Source organism: Pecten maximus, chromosome 2 (genome assembly GCF_902652985.1).
Source record: "Pecten maximus chromosome 2, xPecMax1.1, whole genome shotgun sequence".
In the NCBI taxonomy this organism is placed as follows: domain Eukaryota; kingdom Metazoa; phylum Mollusca; class Bivalvia; order Pectinida; family Pectinidae; genus Pecten; species Pecten maximus.
The window spans coordinates 53,124,330-53,143,033 of record NC_047016.1 but is presented as its reverse complement, the minus strand read 5'-3'; the positions used below and the strand labels follow the sequence as shown (position 1 = coordinate 53,143,033).

The window sequence follows — 18,704 nt, the reverse complement described above, 5'->3', positions numbered from 1 at the left end:
TTAACTACGATCTTACAAGTACATAACAAACTCATTGTAAAACACATGATAATAATACGTATTAATATAAACGTTGACGAATTCTCTTTATATACACATGAAACCAATAATTAATGAGGTTAAACGACAGTCGCTTACAAGTAAAAGATAGGCAAGTTACAAGTTAAATGTGTTACAGCTTTAAAACGAGACACGATCGCCGTTGTTAATGTTTGATATTGTACTGCGGTAGTACTGTTAATGAAATCTTAATCTAGTATATAACTGATTTGATTTAAATATCAGCATCAAGACATTCTCTGATTTTACAAGGGAGGGAATTCCAAATCACCACACCAGAATAACTGAAAGCTCGTTTTCGTATTTCATGGTCGGCTTTAGTTAGAGCTAAATCTTCTCTGGAGCTAGATCTTCAGTCTATACGATACATTTGTGGATAGTGGAGTTAATAAAGCTGTTAAATAACCAGGGTTTCCCCCATTAAGTAATTTGTATATCAAAACACTTGTGTGATACAATGTCCTAAATTTGAATGGTAAAATATTAAGATCTTTGAAAAGTTCCCTTGAAGGTGTCTGAACTGGTGAATCGAAAATAATTCAAAGAGCTTGTTTTTGCAACTTTGTTAAGTTATAGGCAAATATTTCACCTCACTGCTGATGCATAATACAAGTTCATGTGATATATAGTCATGGTGAAACATTCGATTAATTTAGCTTCTTTATTTAGGTATACATTTCGCTCACGAAGAAGAGCCAACCTAGTTGCCAATTTAGAACTAACATTATGTATATGGTCTTTCCAACTATATGTCGTCAATTAGTACTCACAAGACTTTCTGGTATTTCACGATTGTACAAATATTATTACTGGGTTTAATTTCAAAATCTTTTTCTGTCGCTGATATCATTTACAGAACATCAAGTTTCAGTTTTAAAAATTTCCTTTCGTAATTTAGATTTGATGATGTTCAACGTAAATGAACAGTGGTATCGTCCGCGTACATGTCGACATCCGAGTGTTCCGAGCGGAAGATCATTAACATAAATTATAAAAAGGCGCGGACCAAGTAAAGACCTTGATGTTGATGTTGCTGCTTTAAAGTCTCGATTTAGGTTACAACCTCTACTCGCGACTCTAGGTTAGAACATTAGTCTGGGGTGATTTAGGTTACAACCTCTACTCGCGACTCTAGGTTAGAACATTAGTCTGGGGTGATTTAGGTTACAACCTCTACTCGCGACTCTAGGTTAGAACATTAGTCTGGGGTGATTTAGGTTACAACCTCTACTCACGACTCTAGGTTAGAACATTAGTCCGGGGTGATTTAGGTTACAACCTCTACTCGCGACTCTAGGTTAGAACATTAGTCCGGGGTGATTTAGGTTACAACCTCTACTCGCGACTCTAGGTTAGAACATTAGTCCGGGGTGATTTAGGTTACAACCTCTACTCAGCGACTCTAGGTTAGAACATTAGTCCGGGGTGATTTAGGTTACAACCTCTACTCACGACTCTAGGTTAGAACATTAGTCCGGGGTGATTTAGGTTACAACCTCTACTCGCGACTCTAGGTTAGAACATTAGTCCGGGGTGATTTAGGTTACAACCTCTACTCGCGACTCTAGGTTAGAACATTAGTCCGGGGTGATTTAGGTTACAACCTCTACTCGCGACTCTAGGTTAGAACATTAGTCCTGGGGTGATTTAGGTTACAACCTCTACTCGCGACTCTAGGTTAGAACATTAGTCCGGGGTGATTTAGGTTACAACCTCTACTCGCGACTCTAGGTTAGAACATTAGTCCTGGGGTGATTTAGGTTACAACCTCTACTCGCGACTCTAGGTTAGAACATTAGTCCGGGGTGATTTAGGTTACAACCTCTACTCGCGACTCTAGGTTAGAACATTAGTCCGGGGTGATTTAGGTTACAACCTCTACTCGCGACTCTAGGTTAGAACATTAGTCCGGGGTGATTTAGGTTACAACCTCTACTCGCGACTCTAGGTTAGAACATTAGTCCGGGGTGATTTAGGTTACAACCTCTACTCGCGACTCTAGGTTAGAACATTAGTCCGGGGTGATTTAGGTTACAACCTCTACTCGCGACTCTAGGTTAGAACATTAGTCCGGGGTGATTTAGGTTACAACCTCTACTCGCGACTCTAGGTTAGAACATTAGTCTGGGGTGATTTAGGTTACAACCTCTACTCGCGACTCTAGGTTAGAACATTAGTCCGGGGTGATTTAGGTTACAACCTCTACTCGCGACTCTAGGTTAGAACATTAGTCCGGGGTGATTTAGGTTACAACCTCTACTCGCGACTCTAGGTTAGAACATTAGTCCGGGGTGATTTAGGTTACAACCTCTACTCGCGACTCTAGGTTAGAACATTAGTCCGGGGTGATTTAGGTTACAACCTCTACTCGCGACTCTAGGTTAGAACATTAGTCCGGGGTGATTTAGGTTACAACCTCTACTCGCGACTCTAGGTTAGAACATTAGTCCTGGGGTGATTTAGGTTACAACCTCTACTCGCGACTCTAGGTTAGAACATTAGTCCGGGGTGATTTAGGTTACAACCTCTACTCGCGACTCTAGGTTAGAACATTAGTCCTGGGTGATTTAGGTTACAACCTCTACTCGCGACTCTAGGTTAGAACATTAGTCCGGGGTGATTTAGGTTACAACCTCTACTCGCGACTCTAGGTTAGAACATTAGTCCGGGGTGATTTAGGTTACAACCTCTACTCGCGACTCTAGGTTAGAACATTAGTCTGGGGTGATTTAGGTTACAACCTCTACTCGCGACTCTAGGTTAGAACATTAGTCCGGGGTGATTTAGGTTACAACCTCTACTCACGACTCTAGGTTAGAACATTAGTCTGGGGTGATTTAGGTTACAACCTCTACTCGCGACTCTAGGTTAGAACACTAGTCCGGGGTGATTTAGGTTACAACCTCTACTCGCGACTCTAGGTTAGAACATTAGTCCGGGGTGATTTAGGTTACAACCTCTACTCACGACTCTAGGTTAGAACATTAGTCCGGGGTGATTTAGGTTACAACCTCTACTCGCGACTCTAGGTTAGAACATTAGTCCGGGGTGATTTAGGTTACAACCTCTACTCGCGCCTCTAGGTTAGAACATTAGTCCGGGGTGATTTAGGTTACAACCTCTACTCGCGACTCTAGGTTAGAACATTAGTCTGGGGTGATTTAGGTTACAACCTCTACTCGCGACTCTAGGTTAGAACATTAGTCCGGGGTGATTTAGGTTACAACCTCTACTCGCGCCTCTAGGTTAGAACATTAGTCCGGGGTGATTTAGGTTACAACCTCTACTCGCGACTCTAGGTTAGAACATTAGTCTGGGGTGATTTAGGTTACAACCTCTACTCACGACTCTAGGTTAGAACATTAGTCTGGGGTGATTTAGGTTACAACCTGTACTCGCGACTCTAGGTTAGAACATTAGTCTGGGGTGATTTAGGTTACAACATCTACTCACGACTCTAGGTTAGAACATTAGTCCGGGGTGATTTAGGTTACAACCTCTACTCGCGACTCTAGGTTAGAACATTAGTCCGGGGTGATTTAGGTTACAACCTCTACTCACGACTCTAGGTTAGAACATTAGTCCGGGGTGATTTAGGTTACAACCTCTACTCGCGACTCTAGGTTAGAACATTAGTCCGGGGTGACTGTTAGATGTTGTCAGTTGGTGATCCCCTCCTCCTTTCTCAACACGGGCTTGGGACCGGCTACGGCGGAGTTCCAAGTAAAGACCCTTGTGATACTCCTGTTATAATCCTTTGCGGAGAAGATGTGTAATCATTAGCCATTATGATAAGTCGTATGCCATTCAAATAGGATTCAAACCGCTGTAGACTCGCGGGTGATAGTTTTGATAATTTTAGTTTATATAATAGTATTTTGTGATCAACTATGTTAAATGCCTTCTTGAGATCAAGAAAAATAGTGCCAATTATTTCATTATTCTCAATTTTCCTACTCCACTAGTCAATTAACGTTACAAGTGCTGTTTGACCCGAATGTTTCGCCCTAAATCCAGACAGTGCAGCATGTTGAAGATTGCATTTACCCAGATATTTATTTAGATGATTACATGGTTACATGTCTTTTAAATATTTTGGCTAAAGTGGGAAGGACTAATATTGGTCTGTAGTTACCAGGATAATTTTTACTTAAAAAGAGGAATTACTCTTGATTCTTTGAGCTTAGTTGGGAAAATACCAGTGTGGATACTGGTATTAAGGATATGATCCAATCTAATTAAAATCTAGATGGTCTTTCTCACTACGTTACATGAACATCTAACATCATCCCCTAAGGGGTCACGTCGGGGTGACCTTTTGGATCAGCCAATCAAATGACTACTTCCAGAATCTTGGAAGTGAATTTTATATGTGCGAATTAGCATGACTAGAGTGCATAATTTGTAGCTTGCAAAATCTGTCAATTTGCGGAAATGTCAAATCTACAATGAAAATATCAAATTGGACTCAAAATTCTATTTATCAGTAATGAATCAGTTACCATTGTTTTGCCCGATATATAATAAATGTTATTGTTATTGATCGTCGTCATGGTTGGTCTAGTTCGAGTCGTCTCACTCGTAGTTTCCAGCTCGAGATCAACCTTTAGCTAATCAGCAATGATAAACCGAGCCACCAGTAATGTACTGCCCAGCATTCGGCGGAGTTTATACCGTAGCCACATACTAAAGATGAACCATATAAGACTCTTTCATATGTGTATATGTAGGATAGGGATATTCCACCCGAGGGGTCACAAAATGTGGTGAAACCCGAGGCTTGCCGAGGGCTTTACAACATTTTGTGATCCCGAGGGTGGAATATCCCTATCCTACATACACATATATATAATGAAAGAGTCTTTTTCTCTCATATCATTACCGAATTTCTGGCGAAAGTGTCCCTCAGCCATCCATTTTCTTCAATTTTTTAATTTCTTTATTTGACGTTTTTACTAAATATACTTGTGATATTCTGAAAGACCATACCCTATTTTGTCAAACTATGTTTGCACACAAATTTCATTCATTTTGTGGTTAAGTGATGAACGAATGAACAATTCGCCGATAAAAATTACCGTAACTTGACCGACTTTTACGTGGCCGTGATCAAATTGTCAACATCCGAGAAAAAGAAGTTCTATCAACAATACTGAAAGCCAACGCTGAAATGAGTTTTCAACTTCACATATAATTTGATTTGCACCTCGACATATTTAATCATTTCACAGAACACACTGTACTTTTAAATGTCAAGTCAATTTTTTTTTATAAAATACTACGTCACTGCATGACGTCACGACTGTCATTGGAATTCCATTCATAGTTCAAAGATATTGAGAGTGATGTCGATCTCGATCGCCATGACGCGGCGATGTTTCGTGGCTGGTAATTTTAAATTCACTGTGATTTTGGCAACTTCGTGTGTGAACCAGCGAACAGTGACTCTATACGAGTATTCGATCTTTTCTGTGACATAGGATTATATGTGTTTAACCGGTTGTCTTGATGGAATGACGAAGGTAGGTCAGTCGATAGGCTAACGATGATCATATTGAAAGGCTAGGATGGCAGTTAGTTTTCATGGTTACTCTACACAAATATAGACTCTGAGTTACAATTAAAATAAATATTTTTATATGAACATCGAGGGGTGTCATTTTTACCGAATGTTCGTTCATTTAAGAGCCAATTCCCAACTTCCAAATACACAGGTTACTGAGTAGGCCTAACAGTTACGGACAGTACAGTAGAGTACACAAATTCCAGGGCCCCCTGCTGACGCAAACGGAACCGTTTCATAGGTTGTGACGTTTGACATTTTATTTTTTATTTTTTTTATGTATGGCTTTTATTTTACTTCCTGTCATTGCCAGGTGATTGTGTGTGTTTACATGTTTTTAATGACAAATGACAAATCTGTCGGGTAGGCAAGTCTGTATTGTACTGTAACTGTTACAACAGGCCTGTAGGCGTAGTCTGTTTGTTACAGTAACGGAGTTATATGTTCGCTCAGATGAAATGTCTAATCGTTTAACCGTGTAGCCCTATTGATTTACTGCTGATACGATATATATTTATCTAAGAATGTATGTATTTTTATAGTTAAGTCCAACGTTTCAAAACCGACACCGACGATAAGGACTGTCGGATGTGAACACAAGCAGACGACGTTGTGAGAGTTGTCCCCCTTGAGTTGTCCCCCTTGAACGCAGATTAATCCGCGCGCGTGAAATGCTATGTAAGATAGATTTATCTTACATAGCTATCTTACATGGGCAAACTCTATCCAACATGGCGAGATATGAGAGAAAAGTCCTGTATAACAGGTGTCATTGATGTTGTCCTTAAGTAAGATGATACATTGTGTCTAAGGAAACGACAGTGTTGTTTGCCTGGTAACACTTGTTACACGGCGGCATGTTTCGGATCGATGGTGACTCCCAGGTATTTGGCGCTGCCTGTCAGTGGGAATCAACGATGCCTCAATTGTTTGTGGTAGTGATACTTATGCGAGATAAAGGTCGTTTCCCAGGCCTTCTCATACTGCTGCATTTAGCACCTTGTTGAATGTCTTGCTGAAATCGAAGACAACATCGAGTTGCCGTTTGTCTTTAAGTCCTTAGGAAGTTCGTGGATAGTCGTTATGATTTGGCACTCTCGATCTCCTTTTACTGAAGCCATGTTGTCTACGAGGATATTGTTCTTTTCCATGCGAGTAAAGAGATGACGAAATATTTTTCTCTAGCCGTTAGGAGAAAAAAGGAGATCGTGGACCGACAATTTGTATAGTTTGCTGTCGTGGATGGCACGGCGACGCCAGCAACTGGTGAAAATCATTACTCGACGCAAGTGTCGGATATTTTAAATCTTGGAGGAAGATATCGCCATATACTACCCGTATGATATCTCAACCACTTTCTTTAAGGGCATAGCAATATCAGTAGCCAAAGAACAACGACAACTCTATACTAAGACAAAAAACAAAACAAAACAAAAAACAACAACAACAACAACAAACAAACAAACAAACAACATTACTTATTGTAGACTAGTGTATCTGACATCAGTCTGCTGTAAATTCCATAACATGTCATCCACACCGAGGCCTAAATGACGAGGCTCCTGAACTGTCACAGCTTCTTCTACAGCTTCTTGTACACATTTTTCCTTCCTCGATGACTATGTCGTTTATTAATCTGTGGTACGAGTTTCTACACACCTTTTGGTTTATCGTTGGATCGCTCGGTACCTCTTCCAGTTGGGTGCTTTCCCGGTCTCCCTAGCTCTACGATGCGCTTCCGTCTTACATCTGCTGATATGACGGGTTTCCGTGTCACACTATGGCTAGCAGAACCTATGGATGTGAAGATGTATTTGGCTTGGACATGGGTATTGGTAGCTTCCACACTCCTCTGTTGAAATTCATTCCTTCGGTCTGTGATGGAGTCACCGTTGGTAAAATCCTCAAACAATATAGCAAGTTCCTCTTCTATGGCTTGTAGGTTGGATTTAGAATATAAGTAAATAAGTCTAGGAACTGTTTCCTAACGCTGATATATGATATTGATATCCAGTATCATCACATCATGATCACCAAGAACTGGAAGGATGAAAACGTACTGACGAGTGATGGATAGGTAGCAAAGATGTCAAGTAAATTACACAGCCTTACGGGAGGTCTGTTGGTAGACGATGTCCCTTAAGTTGACCAAGAAGGTCTGGATGATGAGCTTGTTGCCCCGTGTCCTAGTTGATATCTAGGCATCTGTTCCGACCCAAAAGTGATGTTTTTGAAGTGTCCCTTAATGGCTCTGCACATGCCAATGGAGCTGTCTTTTTTTTTTTTTTTTTTCTTTTTCTTTTTGTCCTTTGCTCCATATAAGCTTCCACACTACTACGTGTTATATTAGCGCCGGTGGTTTTGAATTACACTGCTACTATTTCAGTACTCATTGTTATCTCCCAAGCATCAATGTCAGCGCGTGCTATGATCTCATCACCCCCGTTATGACCAGTCGACCGCCTCTTCTGCTGAGAGAACCTGCTCTTCCTGGATGGATGGGTCGATCTAGAAGCAAGTGGACGCTTGAAGTCATGTTCAAATGAAGCTGTTTTGTAAATAATTGGATAACTTCTTGGCTTGTCATGACCTTTCATACATTGTAAAGTTTGCAAAGACGTTAACTAAAATATAAATACAAACTAACAATGCCCACGGGCATATATAAAACAAGATATTCAAAGAAACCCCAGTGTACCTTTTAGTCATTCAACGAAGAAAACAAATGCAAGAAAGGTCAATTTCTTCACAGGCGAAAGTTATTTTTCTTTTACCGAGACACCATAACGTGAAGATTCCATCAGCTCGGATTCAACTCTATCGCGTCAAAGTTGACGTCCAGACTGCCAAATACAACTTCGACTTCCACTGATTGTTTAGACCCTCCACTAGAACGAAACCAAACTGATTGCTGAGTTACAGGACAAATAATAGAGACATGGCAAAGTACTTCAATTTTACCATTAGAGAAATTGAAGATGTTTATACAACTAAGCTGCATAATATGAGCAATTATTTCAACTTTCTAATTGTTCATTTTCCCTTTCTGGATAGAAACATACCTGCATCCCCTACCTACAGTGTTACCGACGATACCGTATATGTCCCAGTTGTCATTCAAGGACTTGTTTCTACTTTTACAATATCCGCGACAGATGTCGGGAAAGTACCAACATAGGGTTTCAAGACATAGAAGTTGATATAGACAGTAGAAATGTTTTTATCTCATTTAGAAATATGCTATTTCTGTATGCGATATGAAGAAAGAAACACTTGATGCTTGCTGATATGCCATGTGGTTCCGTTGTCACCTCCTTGTGACTCAACTCAGATTTTGCCTATATTTGTATGATGGGTGTCGCCGCCCATGAAGCAGAAGACGCTCATCCCTACGAGGCTTCTGGTCTAATTCTACTTCTTTTCTTCCAGGAGAGGTCTCCATGCATTTTTTATAAATGTCAACTGCACAACTAACCAATGGATAGAATCTTCTCACTTTCTATTACAAAATCAAAGTAATTATCACCCGGATGACGTCTTACACATGACAAATACCTGTTTACATGGAGTCTCTCTTTATCACTAATTCATCATTTACACGGATCCTAGAAAACGTGGATGGAGATTGATGTAGAAGGGACCGTATGAACTATGATGCCATCAATCTATTTATACATACCATGTAAATACTTCGCATAACATTTACGTATATAAAATGATCTTCGCGTCATTACTCTACCGTGTGATAAACATGATTGGTTAATCAACAGGGTGAGTGGACATTGTTATGACTATGTGTGGATGGATGTTGAGGAGGATGATAATTATATATAATGTTGCAATTCAAATGGAATATGGATAAACAATGATGAAATTTTGATGATGATGATGATGATGATGATGATGATGATGATGATGCCTTTTCTACACATGTGAATGTTTTAACTTGTAATGTGTTAAAAAATGTTGGTATTATTCTTCATCAGACAAAACCCCACGGGGCAAATAAAATAATAAAACCCAAACCCAGCTGTCATGTTGTGAGCCCTACTTATATACACAAGGTTAACCTGGACATCGAACTATTCCTGGAGTAGGCGTGTTTCAGAACACAGATGTTTGAACGTACCGCCCCTAGTACTGTACAGATGTTATTGACAATGACAAACATCCGTTTTGATTGATTAAGAGTATGGGTGTTATCTATGTATCCCCCGGCGTGTAATGTATCTACTTATTTATGTTACACTGTCTCGGTATTAGATCGTAAGCTTGTTCGTTAATTTTTATTTGTTGATAGTATAATATCATTGATTAGTGGTAGATGATTTGAACAGAACAAGTTTCTGGTACATGTACATGATATTGCTGTATCGTCATACATGAAAAACGACTGGTGATCAACCATCATGTTTCTTAAAAATACACGTATCAAATATCTAAATATGCCGTACCTTATCATAAGAAGAGACAGCATTGTTCGGCATACACTACGTCTTAGGATTGTACTAAAGACACATTATAACATCTTTCAATATACATAGGGTCCTAACTGTGTTTCCATTAATTTTCTTATAAGATTTTGTGAGGAGAGTCCTAGAAATTCTATTTTATTTTAGCGACCCTTGGCGAAATTCATAAAATCGCGTATATAATGAAAATAAATTTAACATATAGTTTGTCACATAACTCAGCAAACTTACATGTGTTGAAGTCAAAATGTGGAGGAAAAAATTAAAAAGGTGTTTCGCCATATAAACCAATTCCAGACATAACGTCATAACTATCTTTAAACGTCACAATGGAATTTTGACACGCGCAGCCAATAAAATGCCCCAGCAAAATCACACTGGTGATATACAGTTTACGCAAACATGGTACAAAACTACAGTAGAGTCAGACATCAATATAACTGACAGTTAGATACAACAGAGACAAACATCAATATAACTGACACTTAGATACAGTAGAGACAAATATCAATATAACTGACAGTTAGATACAGTAGAGACAGACATCAATATAACTGACAGTTAGATACAGTAGAGACAGACATCAATATAACTGACAGTTAGATACAGTAGAGACAGACATCAATATAACTGACAGTTAGATACAGTAGAGACAGACATCAATATAACTGACAGTTAGATACAGTAGAGACAAACATCAATATAAATGACAGTTAGATAAGTAGAAACAAACAACAATATAACTGACAGTTAACAAAGGAAATGATGGATGGTTATTGTATGAAGGTATAAATATGTGACAAGGTTCCGTGCATATACATGCACATATGCTTCCGTCTGAGGTCATGTTAATTAACTAATTACATTCTCTAAATTCCCCAATGATTTTAAAAAGCTGTATATTTTGATGAATGAAACACACTCATCATTGCTTAAGACTGTTTAATGATATTTATCTTCGGTGTCTCTTGCGCTGTGTGATGGATTAAAGAGAATGTTGTGCGAATTGTAATTAAACTCTTTTTTTATTTGTCCTAAGATTGATCCGGAGCATTATTTATTTCATGACGTGTGAAACAAAGTTAATTATCTCATACAAACATAAGGAGAGGGGGATTTTAACATTCGTACAGTCATCATAATGAAAACAATCTTTGAAATAGTCAGTAGGACAATCAACGCCTTATCAGTTCATCGACCACACCTATTAAGACAACAATACATGATAACATTGGCTTCTCTTTCGTGGATTATTTTATAAGGTTACAACAACGGTTTGAGATGGATCGGACTTGGAATAATATTTACCGCTATTATTTAGAAACAGCACCACAGTGTAACATCCTAAACTGGTATTCCTCTGTATTTTACTAGCGGTATCTCTAGATAATGCTTATTTCTTTGATGTAATTTAAAGAATAGGTAATACAAAACTTATAAATCATGTTTGATATTCCGGCCTAGGTGATTTACTTCGAACTGGCTGTGGAAGTACTTGTGATCTAGTATCAACTTCTCAATGACATCAATATTGTCTTTTGTTAACCCGATCATGTATCTAAAATTACAAATGATTTTGTTATAGTGAGTGCGTGTTTAATGTCCCTACTTGTTACTACTTCGTTGACTAAATCTTTATCTGCGTGCAATAAGGTATTATTGCTGGAGATATGAAATGTTATAACTACATGGTTACCCTAAGAATTACAGGTTTACTATTATTCTACGTATCTAAAGAGATTGTTTGAATACCAATACTGTAAACGTGGTTATTTTCGCGGGTGGTTATTTTCGCGATTTCGATATGTAAACTATACACGTGGGGGTAATTTTCGCGATCGACCCACCTTCGTTTGTAGTTCGAGTTTACTGAAATTAATATCAAAATAAAACACGTGAGGGTAATTTTAGCGATCGACCCACCTTCGTTTGTAGTTCGAGTTTACTCAAATTAATATCAAAATAATAGACATAGGGAAATTTTCGCGATCAAAAGGGATCCGCGTAATTAGCGTAAATTTCCCCCTCGCGTACATTTCCACGTTTAGAGTACGGCATATTGGATAAGATACATGCTGTCAATCAATTTAGACTACCATTAACATTAAGTCGTTATCTTAAAAAAACACTTAAACTAAAAAAAATATATAAAAATTCATAATGATCCTTTTTAAAGTCAATTAGTTTAAACTTTCTTTTATTCAGGCATTTCAAAACATGTATAGTTACAAAATTGAATGTAGAGAATAGGAAATAGAAACAAGTGTCTCAGACACTTATGTAAATCTATCACCTTATCATAAACAGCAAATATAATGAGGATGGACAACATATTATTTGCCATATAAGACCATATATTAACAATGAATAACAAAAGTTTAAGCAAGGAGAAGAAAAGGAAAATGGTGAATACTTGGTGTAGAGTTCAGATTGTTGATACAGACAACTTGACTTTAAGTACAAAAACATTCTTTTGGGATAAATAAAATAAAATTTTATGAAAACCTGTTTGTTTTAATTATATAATATTGAACAGCTAAGACGATGACCTTATTTTCTTGTGGTGAAAGTGTTTGGTTCCCAAATAGTAAGATATCTGTTGTAATATTAAAAGGTAAGAAATATAAATACTGCCTTCTTTAAAGTCAATTTAAATACATATAAGCCTGTCTTTATGGTATGTTAATTGATACTGGCACCACATACATCAATAACAACGGTTCATAGTTCCGCTAGGTATTTTCTTACCTGTGTCCCTAACACCATTTGTGTAATAAATATCACGAAACTGATGAGCTATACGTTACGTAATAACTGTGATATAACACACGGGGAAGTCAAGTCATGAACACAGACTAGGGCTATAACTGTTGTTACCGTATGATTAATGACTATCTCAACGAAGAACAAAACAATGTGACATGCTGTTGTTTATATAATCGGCATGAAAACTTAAATAAGAAATACATCGATTATCACCATGCAAGTTATTACGCTTAACACGCATGTTTACCTTTAATCTAAAGTCGACGACATATTGTTGAAAATAGAATTAGAAACTGCACATTTCATTGATAAAGTTTCATAGTTTTAATAGTATAGACTTGATGTGAAACAGTTTATGAGATGAATGCAAAACAGTCTTTCTGTTTAATATCAATATTCATGAATTCCATTCCTTAAACAAAATATCATCAATTTATGCAATAACGTCAAATAAATGACAAAAACTAAATTAAAGCAATACGTCATAAAGCCAAAATCATAATATACATCAGATCAATAACTATCTATAGACATACACGCGTGTCTGTACATTTAAGGCATTGTAGTAGACGAAGATAGCATTGTTGATGATGGATTTTTCAACCACCAGAGGTCGCTGTATGGCGAATTGCTGTTTCTAAGAACAGACGAGGAATCATCACCACAGTGTCAGGCCCATGCTCCTTGCGTGCACCCACATGTAGGCAGTCTGGGGAAACAATACAAAGTAAATATTGATAACACATCGTATACAATAAAATAATGTCATATCACGATACAATTAGTGTTTATACAATCAAGAAGTATGAGTCATAACAAAAGCACATATATGTAGGATGTTAAAACGAAATCTTGTTTTACAGTTATGGGAACGCAAAACGTTACATGATGTGCGCACGATGTCTGTACAATGTGCACACAACGTCTGCACGGTGTCCGCACGATGGGTAGACGAAACGAAATTTGTGATATTACATTGTGGTTGATATAAATTTAGGAATTGATAAATAATAATGTTAACACGTTCAGAAAGGTTCGGATAAAAATCAAACATGATATACAAATACTGTGATAGTTTTTACTGAATTACATACGTCATCTTATCCGTCCTGTAAAATATTAGGGAAATTGAATCAAATGCTGTCATTTTATCAACTAGATAGCAGTGACTCCTGTCGGTGACCTTATATATTATCAATCGCCATCGAGGCGTGAAGCTTTTGGTGTCACATATAGAGACGCCATAATGAATATCTCCTTAAATATGCACGATTCAAGTAATAATTAGGGTAAGAACACATGAAAAAAGACATTATGCATGCCATGTTATGTTGAAAAAAGTGATAATAAACATTCAATTCGTTGCCTCAAAATTATGTTTTCAATTTTCCGCTTCGCGCATGCGTAAAGACATTGTTTACACTCGCCGAAAGATAATGATATGAGAAAGTGACTAGGTCCTTTCTTTTAAATTTAAATTTTTCACGTTTTTTTTTTGTTTTTTTTTTTAATATTATAGACAATTTGAAATTTTATAATTGACACAAAGTAAATAACTCTTTGCATGCTTTTAATCCTTAAACATTTTTTATATGTTATCTAACCATTTAGTCTCTTTAACCCGCGGTACATACGTGTACGGAGAGCGATGCTAGAATATACAATGTAGTCTATTTCAAATGAATTCACCTGTATGTTTACCTACATTTACCTGTGGTAAGTAAGAAACTAACTATTATTGGTTAGCTTTAGTCTTACAAATCCATCGCATTTCTTTGTTCTCTAAAACGTGGGGAAGCATACACGTGCGGCTACGGTACGGCACATGTGTGTATCATATCTTAGACCCCCGACGTTGAATATGTACATGTACTTCATGAGAACACAGATTCATGTAAATATAAATTATAATTAAATTTGTTCAAATCTATGCAGATTTTTTTTTATTCAAAATAAACCTAAATTCAAAAACACAATTTATAGTGCGATTGTAATTATCTACATACATCCTTGATACGACTCGATTCGTATTAATTCCATTTTGGCATGTTCGCTGGTCTTTGTGGACGACGTCACATGATATGACCTATACTTACGTAATGAATTTGCAGGCATATTCACAGTTGATTTGGCTAGACTTCGTTGTTGTTTTCTTTTGCGGAACAGTTTCTGTTGTTACGGGATCCTGGTTGTTGATATTGTTATTTATGTTTATATTTACGTCCACGCTTTGTGAGTCCAAATTTTTCGGTTTTACCGGTTTTCCCCTTGATGTCGATGTGGAGTCTGACACTACAGTTTCCGGATTGTTCGCTCCGTTTGGTGTTTCAACAGTCGGAGTAATTACAGGATGTGTGCCTTTTCCACCACTAGATGTCGCTGGGACACTTGTTTCTGCTTTAGATATTGGTGGCGTACTTTTTTTAATAACAGGTGGCACCAGTGAATTAACGTTTTCAGATCCGGATGAAGCAGTACGGGCTTGAATTCTGTTCTTCTTGATGGCTGCCAATATTTTGCTCTTAAACGCTTTCTCTATTTCTGATGGTGAAAAAGCTTGACAAGCTAGTCGAAAACACAACAACACACAGTAAACGCGTGTAATCTGCCCTATTCGTAGTAACATGGCGTTCTGTCGTCTGATACTTCTTTAAATGCTTCGCACCTCGATCAAGTTTGTATCCTAAATGAAAGGAAAATCATTATAAATTACAGCTCCTTGTTCAAATAGAAAAAAATAATTACAGTATTTCTTTAGATTACCATAAGTGTCTCATAATTGTTTATATTAAATTTTATGTTTGATTATAATATTATAGCAAATCAAAATAATCGTTATCTACCCATAGCGATATAAGCATGAACTATTTGTACACACTGGGATGATTAAAAACCCCACCATATTTGTTGACTTTTCCTTGTTATAACAATATCGTTATTTCAATAATATACAGTAGAGTGACCTTTTGCATCGGCGTGTTTGGTTAAGTTAAGGTCCGACAGGAATATAATTCCAACGGGGTCAAACAAACAATTCATATCAAGGTAATATTGCCTGTGATAAGGTATAACTTCACTACAGTAAATAGTTCTCGAAAGTCTCTGACAGAAAGGAAAGAACCCTTTCTTGAGTTAAATTTATTTAACAAAACACCGATTAATAACGATGAACTGCATGAAGAAAGGAGACATCAATTCTGTCATCAGATTGTAGCTTATATCAGGTTCCTCCGACACCATAGTGATTTTTTAAGATGATTTACATTCGTGAGAAATTCATATCATAAAATTTTACTGACGTCACGTCACATTTCACGAAGTAGCTTATGTTAAGATACATCGCGAACGCGATGATTTATACTTCTCTTATTATTTTTTTTTTTTTGAAAACAATTGACTGTAATATCTAAAAAAAATGTTTTGTATTCATTATCATCTTGAAATGTATATCTTTTTAGAGGAATTAAAGTGTGAATGAATGAAAAGGTATTCTAAAAGAAGACAAATTCAGTATTCGAAATATCAAAATTCGTAAAATAGAAAAAAAAATCTATTTACAATGGTAACGTTCACACAGTTTTACGGAGGGATACATGTAAGTAACATTTTGGAGATAATTATAATATATAATATACTTCATAGAAGCTTGTGTATCATAAAGACAAACACATATATAATTTGAAATTATTTAAAATTCAAATATATGTACATTTGTATGTTACCAGGTACTTTTCAAATAAAAGACCAGTATTATTCACTGCTTTTAACCTTTTGAACTATAATCTAGATTAGACTCTCGTTATATGAATATGTCTTACCTTGTAGACGTCCGAGTAGTATGATGGGGACAGACTTCCTTAAGACATATATGTACGAGTAAGTCCCCCATCTGTCGTGTACGTCCTGGAGCGGTAGTGTGCCTGTTGTTGTCACAAAACGATTAGGACGACCATACATCACTGGCAGCCTAGGGCGCTTGCATACTAATTTTAATGACACATTTGGTGTACATATGTAGGTTTAATATCTTTACTATGTTACACTGTTTAGGAGAAGTGTTATATCAACGATGAAGTAACGATTATGTATGTGGTAGGGCTATTATCTATTTTTTGTTTTTAAACTTAACCAAGAAAGGTGCATTTTTCAATATGTACTCTGTGTATATACATGTATGAATCTGTTATTTCTACTATAGTATGTATAGTGTAGGGACACAACAATATATCATAAAGAGTGTGGACAGTGTTCTTATATAACAAGTGTCACCATGGTTGAAATTTAGAGGTTCAACGAGTGGTCATTGTATATGATAATCCTTTCACTTGAGTTAGCTATTTTTTAAAAGCTTTAGCAAATATTTTATTAAATTTAGAAAAATAAACTTACGATAATGAAAGAAATACCACATAAAACAAGGTTTCATGCCCTGTTTCCAACACAAAAGAAAGAAAAGTTATGTAGAGGAAACATTGAGCTGTTTTGTGCAAACTTGTTTTCTTTTTAACAGTGTAAGGACATGGCCTAAGGTGAAATGCCGCTAATTAATATGCAAAACTGACAATTTCGGAAATGTGTGGAAATATTACAATTCAATATACATCATCAAAAAAATAAGCAAGTCTATTTTGTTCTAAGCAATACATTGATAAAAAAAATTATATGTTTTAAACATTTTTTTAAACTGAACAAGTTCATGTGAGTTATCATTTCCGGGATCTTGCGAAGCGGCCTTAAAGTATTAGCCAACCAAAATAGATTGAACCATGTGATTAAAAATAGTCCTGGCCATGGTTTACCGTGTCAACACATCCAAACAGATTTAGAATGTTATTCTACAGTTGTAATGATCAGCTCATGCTTTTGGAGTTGGATAATGCCCATCTATTGTGGTAGAATGTTTTATAGTTCATACTATGTGGTGATGAAATGGTTTTCTTTTGTGTTGGAAACAGGTCATAAAACCTTGTTGTATATGGTATTTCTCATGGCGTTTTGTCGCCGTTTTACAACTGATATAAAGGCTTTGATATAACGTTATTTAATACGTATACCATACTCTAGACATTGATTTTAGAGTTGGTATTTTAGCTTTTATATTCATTCCCTGATAATTTTGCAGAACAGAACCTTTATTGTAACTACATACTCTGAACTAATCAAGAAAGTTTAGTCCGTGTTAGCAAATGAAATAGATTACCATATTACTACAAGTATAGAAACAGCCTGTAGGTATAACGTCCTGGAAATATCTCAATATAAAGGCTTTGATACAACGTTATTTAATACTCATACCATACTCTGGACATTGATTTTAGACTTGGTATTTTAGCTTTTATATTCCTTCCCTGATAATTTTGCAGAACGGAACATTTATTGTAACTACATACTCTGAACTAATAACGAAAGTTTAGTCCGTGTTATCAAATGAAATAGATTATTGATAAAGATTATCAATAGATTATTAATAAAGATTATCAATAGATTATCAATAAAGATTATCAATAGATTATTAATAAAGATTATCAATAAATTATTAATAAAGATTATAAATAGATTATTAATAAAGATTATCAATAGATTATCAATAAAGATTATAAATAGATTATTAATAAAGATTATCAATAGATTATCAATAAAGATTATCAATAAAGATTATCAATAGATTATTTATAAATATCGCAATACCAGGTAGATGTGCACTGCCGATTGATGATTACTATATTAAAGTCATAGCTATAAATAAGTTCCTCGAGTGCCTTTACTGTCACGTCTTGCACTAAAGTCTCCGTACGTGTCCGATCAATACCACAACCATTTCCAAAAAATTAAAGCATCCTTCG

At 36.4% G+C, this 18,704-nt stretch overlaps 1 protein-coding gene across 1 annotated transcript; it reads right to left on the bottom strand.

Moving 5' to 3' along the window:
* Positions 1-12,256: 12,256 nt before the first annotated feature.
* On the bottom strand, positions 12,257-16,843 carry LOC117322483. Its single transcript, XM_033877423.1, has 3 exons — positions 16,680-16,843; positions 14,958-15,544; positions 12,257-13,570 (listed from the first exon to the last, which is right to left on the bottom strand). The coding sequence occupies exons 2-3, from the start codon at positions 15,485-15,487 to the stop codon at positions 13,531-13,533; spliced, it is 570 nt and encodes a 189-aa protein (XP_033733314.1). The 5' UTR covers positions 15,488-15,544; positions 16,680-16,843; the 3' UTR covers positions 12,257-13,530.
* Positions 16,844-18,704: the final 1,861 nt, after the last annotated feature.

Bases quoted from the DNA above. Each gene is read 5' to 3' on its own strand.
- LOC117322483 (XM_033877423.1), bottom strand. From the start codon at position 15,487: ATGTTACTACGAATAGGGCAGATTACACGCGTTTACTGTGTGTTGTTG. The intron at 13,571-14,957 runs GTAAGTATAGGT...TTGTTTCCCCAG, and splicing joins TATGCCTGCAAATTCATTAC to ACTGCCTACATGTGGGTGCA.